Source organism: Eptatretus burgeri, chromosome 7 (assembly GCF_056783735.1).
Source record: "Eptatretus burgeri isolate ZD-2024b chromosome 7, Ebu_testis_v1, whole genome shotgun sequence".
Lineage (NCBI taxonomy): Eukaryota > Metazoa > Chordata > Myxini > Myxiniformes > Myxinidae > Eptatretus > Eptatretus burgeri.
The window spans coordinates 104,719,139-104,729,138 of NC_140967.1; the positions used below are offsets into that span (position 1 = coordinate 104,719,139).

The following is a 10,000-nucleotide window of genomic DNA, read 5'->3' on the forward strand; positions in this document are numbered from 1 at the left end:
CATGTTTTTTCCCATCGCGCTGTTCGTGTTCACCGTCCTCGGAAGTGGAACGTCACGTCCATCACAACAGGTAAGGGGGGATTGTGAGAAATAACAAGGTGTTGTACTCGGGGAAGGTACACAACACCATGGGAGTTACTTTCTTTGTAGTTTGGTAAATCAGGTGCGGACGGAGGATTTTAAATGAGGGGTTGGTGTGTGAGTGAGGGTGTGTGACTGAGGGTGTGACTGAGGGTGTGAGTGAGGGATGTCTGAGTGAGGTGTGTGTGAGTGAGGGATGTCTGAGTGAGGTGTGTGTGAGTGAGGGTGTGTGAGTGAGGGGTGTGTTCCTTTTACAAGTTGGACCGTTCAGAGCAACATGGGTTGTCCCGTTGAATACCGATCGAAGTTCGAGTTCAAGTTCAATTCACCAAGTGATTCGTGACAGGAAACACCACGTGACAGAAAAGGGAACACAGATTTACATCCATGGAGCCGACTTGACTTTTTATAATATCACAAGTAAATTCATCATCTTTAAACGTCGAGAATGTAACTGTTTATATAATTTATTTATTTAAATTCCTCCAAAACAAGGCTGAAAACTCCTTAAGGTTTGGGGGTTGTATGTACGTACTGTTGTCGGGAATGACACGAACTCCAATCAGCCAATTACAGAAAAATTGGTGATAACGACTATCTTGTGTGTGTATGTGTGTATGTGTGTGTGTGTGTGTGTGTGTGTGTGTGTGTGTGTGTGTGTGTGTGTGTGTGTGTGTGTGTGTGTGTGTGTGTGTGTGTGTGTGTGTGTGTGTGTGTTTGTTTTGCCCAGAAAGCAAAGACATATTCTCTCTGCTGACTCCCCGACCCCCCTCTCTCTCTGTCCCATCCACACTCCTTCCCCCCAATGCAGTGCAGCACCCTCCTCCCACACCCCTATCCTGCTCCCCCTCTCTCTGTCTCCATCTCTCCCTCAATGGTGGTTGTATCCTGACGGGTCGTTATCTTCATATGTGTCTGGACAATGGTTATGTACAGGCGTAATTAAAGCTCCACCGCATATGTGCTTTCCCTTCCCCTCCTCTCACCCTGCCTTCCCTTCCCCTCCTCTCACCCTGCCTTCCCTTCCCCCACCCCTCCTCTCTCTCTCTCTCCCTCCTTTCTCCCCCTATTCTTAGTCCTACTCATTGTATTCCCATCAGTAAAGTGACAGGTGGTATTTTCCAATCTAAAATACATCCATCTGGTTAGTGGAATATTAAATAATGGTCCCAGAATGATTTCCCTCCGTGCCCTTGGAATCTCCTCTCTCATCATCACCCAGTTCAACAGTTTGTTCAACACCTGAACCTCATATTCACCGAGGCAGGTCTATACTTCCACTGGTATTACATCTGGTCCCACTGATTTGCCATTTTAAATTCCTCTAAAGTCGGCTATCTTGCCTAACGGTACTTTTTTGTTTTAAGAGAAATCATAGATTCCAGGAGCAGCCTTTAAAAAGGAGTAAACCATTGAGTGTTGGTAACAGTTGAAATCCCTTATTTAATCTTCCTTGTCTGCCCTTTAAATCGTCATTGTAATTCCTCTTTACCGTGATGATGTGTTGAGGAACAAGAGAGTTTATCGTTGGTTGGAAACTGCAGGTTAACTTTCCCCCACCAAGCAAACTTGGAATTTGTCCCTTCAAGGAAAGAGCTCCTTCCTGGCCGTGTCGATGGAGGAATCTTCCCAAATTACTTCCCAAATCCTCGTGCAAACCCACACTCTGTAAGCGAAGTACAAACGATAAACTCTCGAACATTCCATGACCCATTGTGTTTGTATTCTAAAAATTTTCAACATCATGTTGTTGTTTTGCCATGAACTTGTGGGTTTTGTAAAATAATTGCAAAAATATTGTTTATTTTAATTTTAAATGAAATAAACATTCCTCCTACCCCTGCCCTTGTCCATTTCCATAGGTTATCCAGAATGATGCTGTTGAGGATGGAGGGATGTCTGTGGTTCGCGACATCGCGTTTGTCGCGATTTCCTTCCTTTTGTTTTATGTTCTGATCACATTTGATCCGTCACGTTGGTTCAACAAGAAGAGGAGCCCCAAAAGAAAGCTCTGCATTCACTGGTAAAGAACACAAGTGACTTATTCATTAATATTTATCAAGTCTTCATCCACGAGGGAACAAGATCACAAATATTTTAAACGAGTTTACTGTGTTTGATGTTATGTTGGATTATATGGGCTTGAAGTTATTTTTGCCAAATATAGAATATGTTGTTTTATTGCTGGAGGAGATGACAAGGTGTCCAAAATCCATTGTTAACAATGTTTTTCATCCAATATTTTGGGGCCATCTTGTATTTCAAAATGGCCACCATGTTCCACCAAATTTCAGAATAACTCAGGCTCTGATGTCATATGAAGTCTGTTTTGGTGGCAATACCCACATTTATCATGCCAAGAAGTTAAAAACACACAATTTTAATCTTCTTGAAGTTATGGATGGTGACCATCTTGGATTTCAAAATGGCTGTGATGAACAAACCCACTTTTGCTGTATTAATCAAAGTTAAATTTGGTGTAAATTCCTCATTGGTCATTTACAGGTCGAGTATAACTTTGGTAAGCCTTCACTTTGGTTAAACTATTTGTAATTATAGTTGTGTATTCAGTAACCTGTGTGTCAAAAAACCTATGAAAGTTCCAACAAACTCTGTCTTGTAATTCATGAAAAATCTGCACTTCTGCAGTCCAGCAATGTCGATATACTGCCCCTCATCTACGTGGTCTTGTAGAACACTGAAGAACTCGGTATGTGGCAATACATGAGGTACCCTGATTCTTATAGGGTATGATTCTGATTCTGATTCTGATTCTTATGATTCTGATTCTCATGAGGCAATACATGAGGTACCCTGATGATCTTGAGGCTGGATGATTGGTACCCTGATTTCAAGTGATTTAGCTTCACAACATGGACGCTGAATATACTTTTCCCAGTTTTTTTTGTGAAGCGGGACGTGTGTTGGTACAGAATGTCACGAGACAGTAAATCTCCAGAAGACAGCACGTCGGCAAGCCGAACTTTCCAGGCATCATATCCAAGGCTGTTTACAATTTCTTGGATTGTTTTCTCCCATGTTAACAGGAATTGGCCCTCCTGGAGTTTTTCATGGAATTTTGGCTCTTCCTCATCTGTGGTTGGTTAACAAAATACACATTTTGATTTGACAAACATTGTACTGTTCAAACGAGTCTGCTTTATAGATCCTGAAGCACTGGGTTGTCCTCTGTCAGTGAAGTTGTGTCTTGTGAAGCAACAGCAAGTTTGGTTCTTCTTCTTCTTTCATCTCTATCCAGGTGACTCGGTTTTTTAACGTCAATCTCTGTGTCAAGTATCTTTCTTTGCTTGAAGCTCGTTTGCTGTGATTCTGATCAGCCTTTGTCCAACTCACACAAATTCTGGATTGTAATAATCTGTCTTTTTCTGGATACACTTAAGAAACGTTTCAAATGTTGATTTCTTGAAGGTTCTGTATTGAGTATCAACAAGCTTTTCACCAGTACCTGTGTGGAAATACAAGCAGAGTTTAAAATCTGTTGTTGCCTTGGTGAAAAGGAGCTCTTTGGGAGATGCTATCATGTATCCCATAACACAATCTGAAACATGAGAATTTGATGATTATTCAAGTGAAAGAACAATGAGATTTTTGTTTTTGTAATAACAATCTGGCTGAAATAACAAAGGATAAGACATGGATAGATTCCATACGATGATTTCCTTTCTGTTCAGATTGATTTTATTATTAAATGTGTATACAGTACATTTCCCAATTCACCAAATGCTTGTTCCTCATTGGCCTCCATATTTTGTTACATTTTAACAAACAGTTTCCTCAAATCTCTTTCTAGTTACTGAGTGACAGTTTTTCTTGCAGCTCTTTCTTTGATAATTTGATCCATAGTGAATAATTTAAAAAGTCCATTTACCATTATCTTAATCTATGATGAACAAGTGAAGTAATTTAATTTTTTTATATCCAGTACGTGATGATATGAATGATGTCCCACACATGTGACACAAGTTTCTTGTGAATATAAACTAATACTCACCAACTAAGTGTTGATTTCCAAGGAATCGTTTGTTGGTCAATGTCGAAGTTGTGGGACAAAATACTTCTGAAACGGATATTTTTAAATCCAAGATGTCCACCAAATGATGTCATGAAAAAATGTTACCAATGGAATTCCAGCGAAGTCAGACATAATTTACAATAAAGTCACAATTTCCATCTTTAACAAAACAAATGTAAAAGTTCATAACATGCTCCACTATTACATGAGATTCTTCAAATAATCAAGTGTGATTCATCGTTCCACATCGTTCCTTCAGACATTAAGTTACATCTGCAAGTTCCACATTCCGTTTCCTCCAGAACTGTAACACTCGTGGAACATGTTTGTTTATGTTTCACAAAACCATGTGTTCAATACTTTACATGTGATGTCATACTTTATTTTACCTTGAACTGAGAATGTTTGTTTGTTTTGTTGCAGTTTACGATGTCGATGGAAAGTGAAACGGAAAAATGAATCGAAAGACGATCCACCATTGGTAACGGGGGTTCGGGAAACCGAACACCCTGAAATTGAGAAAGGAGAGGGAAAGGAGGTTCTGGAAATCACTGAAAAAATGGAGTTCATAGCAAAACAGAACATTGGTGACAAAGAAGAAGAGGAAGGGGAATATCAAAAAGAGAAAGAAAAGGTTTTACGAGCAGAGGAAGAAAAACTTCAGGAATATGAGGCTCGGTTGGTCGAAACCGAAAGAAATCTCCAACAAAGAGAGAAGTTTGTGCAGGAAATGGAACACGAGTTGTTGGAAAAGGACGTGCAACGGAAATTGGAAAAAGAATTATGGATAAAGGAGAAAGAGGACCGGAAGAGAGGAGAGGAGGAACAGCAGAGAAAGAAAAATGAAGAAGAGCAGAGAAAAATGAATGAACAGGAGAGGAAAAATGAAGAAGAGCAGAGCAAACTGAATGAACAGGAGAGGAAAAATGAAGAAAAGCTCAGGATGAGAAAGAGAGAAGAATCTACACGAGCAAAGGAGCGATTCCAAGTCCGAATGTGGGAAAAACGCAAAAATAAAGAACTTGATCAGAAAATGCTGTTTGTCGAACACAGAATGTTCGAGATTGACAACTGGAAGAAACGAGTGCAGCAACGGGAGCGATACCTGCAGATAAGTAAAGAACAGGAGATGGAGCGACAAGGTGTGTTTGAAGTATTCATGAATGGGAAAGATGAGGAGATTAAGAAACGGCAGCTTCGTATGCACCAACAAGGAGAGGAGTTTAAAGATGGAGAGTACCGGCTGCTTAAATTGGACGAAGAGACTCATCTTAGAGAGAGAGAGCACCGGGAAGAACAAAAACAATGTGAAATTAGATGGAAACTGAAAGAGTTCATGTTAATGGTAAGAGAACGAGAGATGAGGGATAGGAAAAATAACGTGGAGTTAAGGGAGAAGGAGGTCTTCGAAAGAGAGAACAAAGTACAAAATGCAGGAAAGCTTGATGAGAAAAACGAGGAAGAAGTTCTTGGAACGAATGATGGGCTGGAGGAGCGACAGCAGAAACAGGACAATGTTGATTTGCTGCCGCCGACTGAACCGAAGCCTCACAGTGATGATGGGCTGGAGCAGCAACAACTGTACAGTGTTGCTCTCCAACAACAACTGAAGCCTCAATGTGCAGACAAGTTACATCATCAGAAACAGCACGATGTTCATCGACTGCCGTCCAAACGGGAGACCCACCATTCTTCTCAGTCTGAGTTTCTCAAGGATGAACGAGCGGAAATTGAAAGGCGCAAAAATAACCTCGTGTTCCGTGGAGTGAAGGAGGGAAAAGGTGAACATGACAAGGAGGCTGTGGCAAAATTAATAAAAGCCATGAACCTGGAGATCGAACCTGAACGGACTTTCCGCATCGGAAGATATGTTGAGAACATCTTCAGACCCATGAAAGTTGTTTTTAGATGCGAGTCTGATCGGAATCAGGTTCTTACGAATAATAAAAAGATTCGGAATTTGAAGGATCCCTCTCTCTGGACAAGAAACATTTTCATCACTCCAGACTACACTCAACTCCAAAGAGAAACACTGGAGATGCTGCTGAGTGATCTTGACAAAAAGAGAGAAAGTGATCCAAACGGGAGATACACTATTAAAGGAGACAAAGTCGTCCTCCTGAAGAAGCCCAAGGGTGAACCTCATTTCCAGAAATGATGACCATCCCTCCTCATCTCCATAGATCACGAACACCCACCTCATCTCCGTCAATCACGACCATCCCTCCTCATCTCCCATCCCACATAATACAGTCTCCTCTTGCTGCAAACTTTAAAAGAAAGACAGAGTATATTCTGTTGAAAACAATTTCCTTCAACGCACGGTCTCTTCCAAACAAGTGATTGTACCTGAGATCACATCGGAGCCGAAACCGAAACCTTTTTTGAAAGTACAGACAATGACAGGATTTCACTCCTGATGGATGTTTTGCATTTAAAAGAACAGGAACCTGAACTTTTCTCCTGAAGGCACCAAAGCTGCAGAAAACCATGGTGGGGTCTTATTGCTGATGAAAAGGAATTCATCACTGACTTACATTGTTCATTGGCTCCCTCCTGAACGGAAACCTCACCGTGATGACGGACAGCAACAACAGAAGCCATCTGCTATTCAAGACCTACAACAGGTAAGAACTTTCCATTATCTTTTGACAGGTGGGGTGAACACACTGGGTGCAAACACAACCAACCCCAAGATCAAAAACACAACCAACTCCAAGATCATAAAACACAACAAACCCCAAGATCAAAACATTAAGTTGAAATAAATTTTGGAACTTTGTCTTTCACAGACATTGCTGTTAAAACTTCCTTTGATGAAGAAGAATCTCTTTAATTGTGGAGATAATTGTAATTATACTTTTTGTGGGAAGGTAACTTATTAACATGGTCATCCTCATGCAGAATATACAACAAGAACTTTAACTCCCTTCGGTTGGATGAGATCACCTGATTCACCTTTTCATCGATTACCTGTTCCATGCATTTCATTCTGTGGCCTTTTCTGAACAAGTTATCAAACTGATAAAGATATCAATGTATTTAATCTTTCATATTTCTGTTGTTGTTTTCCCAAAGACCCCTCAGAAGTGGTGCTCCTTCCTGCTCACCTGAAACCTTCCCACCGGTTGGAACGTAAGTTGCCAAGATTCTTGTCTTACATCACAAATTATTCCAAACTTTGTCTAAACTACATGTTCTTCACGTGCATCATGTCCCATTTTGTCTGTGCCTCAGAAGTGTTGAGGACAAACAAATATTTTGCTGAACTCGAATCCAGAGAAACAGCAAACAAATCTTCCAGGTGGTAAAAGTCTGGCATGAGTGTTAATGTATCCGTATCAAAATCATGGCGTACACCTGGATGATCATTAAAATTAATTGTTTGAAAAATCCAGTGGGAGTTTGTGATGAAGAAAATAAAGGTGTGAAATTGAAGGCAAAAGAAAGAAGAAAAATTTAACTGAGATGCAGAAAACAATTGAGAGGAAATAATATTTCAAGGATTGTGTTGAAAGATATGATAATGATGGAGATGATGATGACAATGCTATTGAGGGATTTTCACTTCCTTTTGTTGATGTGTGTGTGGAGGAAGAAGTTTCAGTCACGGCCACTGGAGAAGAAGATGTGATGTTTGGCAGTGGATCAATCATCACTCCGTCGTACAAGCTCCAGGAATGGAGGATGAAATATCAGACTCTTACAGAACGATGATCCAAGATTAAAAAAATAAACATCAGTCTCCAGAAGTACAGGTACTTAAACCTTCCATCTACCTTATATAATCACATCGTGCGTGACTTAATTACTGTACAAACACATTTGCACTCCATTGTCTTTCACTTTTGTTTTTCTCCTCGCATCCTTCAGCTGAGACCCAGTGTACGAGTTGTACCTCGATGACCCAGTGTACGAGTTGTACCTCGATGACCCAGTGTACGAGTTGTACCTCGATGACCCAGTGTACGAGTTGTACCTCGATGACCCAGTGTACGAGTTGTACCTCGATGACCCAGTGTACGAGTTGTACCTCGATGACCCAGTGTACGAGTTGTACCTCGATGACCCAGTGTACGAGTTGTACCTCGATGACCCAGTGTATGAGTTGTACCTCGATGACCCAGTGTATGAGTTGTACCTTCATGACCCAGTGTACGAGTTGTACCTCGATGACCCAGTGTACGAGTTGTACCTCGATGACCCAGTGTACGAGTTGTACCTCGATGACCCAGTGTACGAGTTGTACCTCGATGACCCAGTGTACGAGTTGTACCTCGATGACCCAGTGTACGAGTTGTACCTCGATGACCCAGTGTATGAGTTGTACCTCGATGACCCAGTGTACGAGTTCTACCTGAACGACTCGGGAAATTCTACGTTGATGAGTTTTTTGATTGTGAATTTTGTTATTTTTAATTCCTGTGAATAAAGTTAACCTAAAATCTCTTCTCCTTTCAAATCATATAATGTACAAGTCAAAGGAATGGTGTCTAAAATATTGTCATGAAAATGGCTCCGAGGGAATTACAAATTATTTAAAAATTTTAAGTGTTTGTACATTTGTTTGTTGTTCTTTCACTCCCGAACCGAAGCACCCAGAGACCCAAAATTTTGGGTGTACTCACGTTAGAATCTGGACAAGGTTTTAGGTGAACCCATGTCGGCCTTGAAGGCTGTTTTGAGAGTGAAGGCCACGATGAGGTGAATATTGGGATGTGGGGTAAGGCAGTACTCAAACAGTAACCACCAAGAGGCCAATAACTCCAAAGCTTTTCAATGTACAACACGTCCTGAAACACCCATTTTCTTCTGAATCATTTCAAATGGTTGAATACTTTTTTCCTCGGCAGTGCTGGGTACCACCCCAGTGTGTTATACAATGCAAAATCCAAAACAGATTCAGGAGTTACATGTCAAAAACAAACACCTTAAATTAATCAGGACATCATCGTGATTATTCCACTTTCATTTCTCACAAAAGAGCGACTGAGCATGTAAAAATAAAGTGAAAATTCCCGAACCATGGGAGATGGTCAGGTATGGGAGCATGCGCCGGAGAAGCGTGTTGCTGCATCCACTTTGTGCCAGGACTCCAGGGCCTCCATCTGGCCATCCCCCAGGCAGATGCCTGGCTCATCCTTATCTCCTTGATATGCTAATCAACCTGCTGCAACCACGAGGCATGTGGTCGGCCCATTGGCCTCCTCCACTCACGAGGCTCCTCACTGAAAGAATCTGGTGAGCAGGATCAGCGTCAGGAAAACGAGCCACACGTCAAAACAGCCGCAGCGGATGCCCACAGACTATGCAGGAAACGAATCTCATTTGAGTCTCTCTCTCAGCAACCGCTCGTTGGACACAAAGTCCAACCAGCAAGAGCCGAGGATTCTCCGAAGGGAGTTGGTGCCAAAGGAATTAAGTCGCCGTCTCAGATCCCTGGTCAGAGCCCAAGTCTCACATCCGGAGAGCAAGACTGGAAGCATCAAGGACCTGAAGACCTGAACTTTCATCCTCTCACAGAGGTACTGGCAGCACCACACCCCATGATCCAGTGAATCCGTGACTCCCCAGTCCCGACCCAGACATCTATTGACCTCTGGGTCCCAGCCAGCAGAGACAGGACTATCACTGCCAAGGTAAGTGAATCTCTCCGTGACCTCAACATCCTCACCACAAACAGGTACAAACAAGATAGCAGCATCCAAGATGTCATTGAAAACCTGGATCTTAGTTTTGACCCAGGAAACGCGTAATCCCAGCGGCTCCGACTCCTCATTCAGCACCTTGAGGGTGTACTTTACACCGATGCAATGATACTTCCTTGATAAGTTTTTTGATTGTGAATTTTGTGTTTTTTAAGTCATTCTATGATACTTTTGTACA

The 10,000-nt window shown here is 41.7% G+C and overlaps 1 protein-coding gene and 1 long non-coding RNA gene across 5 annotated transcripts in view; one reads left to right on the top strand and one right to left on the bottom strand.

Moving 5' to 3' along the window:
- The first annotated feature begins 1,968 nt into the window (after positions 1-1,968).
- On the top strand, positions 1,969-9,002 carry LOC147023998 (uncharacterized). Of its 4 annotated transcripts, none has more exons than XM_085890122.1 (5): positions 1,969-2,104; positions 4,538-6,741; positions 7,193-7,249; positions 7,352-7,872; positions 7,988-9,002. In XM_085890122.1, the coding sequence occupies exons 1-2, from the start codon at positions 1,977-1,979 to the stop codon at positions 6,270-6,272; spliced, it is 1,863 nt and encodes a 620-aa protein (XP_085746248.1). In that variant the 5' UTR covers positions 1,969-1,976; the 3' UTR covers positions 6,273-6,741; positions 7,193-7,249; positions 7,352-7,872; positions 7,988-9,002. The 4 variants fall into 4 exon arrangements, with proteins under 4 accessions (XP_085746248.1, XP_085746250.1, XP_085746249.1 ...); XM_085890124.1 differs by having other exon boundaries at positions 7,713-7,872; XM_085890123.1 differs by having other exon boundaries at positions 7,709-7,872; positions 7,988-9,001.
- The window catches only part of LOC147023999 (uncharacterized), a 10,471-nt gene continuing 2,439 nt past the window's right edge, over positions 1,969-10,000 (bottom strand). The window contains exons 2-3 of the long non-coding RNA XR_015060504.1: positions 4,504-4,623; positions 1,969-2,092 (exon numbers count right to left, since the gene is read on the bottom strand). This is a non-coding gene — a long non-coding RNA (uncharacterized LOC147023999). The remainder of the gene's footprint in view (positions 2,093-4,503; positions 4,624-10,000) is intronic.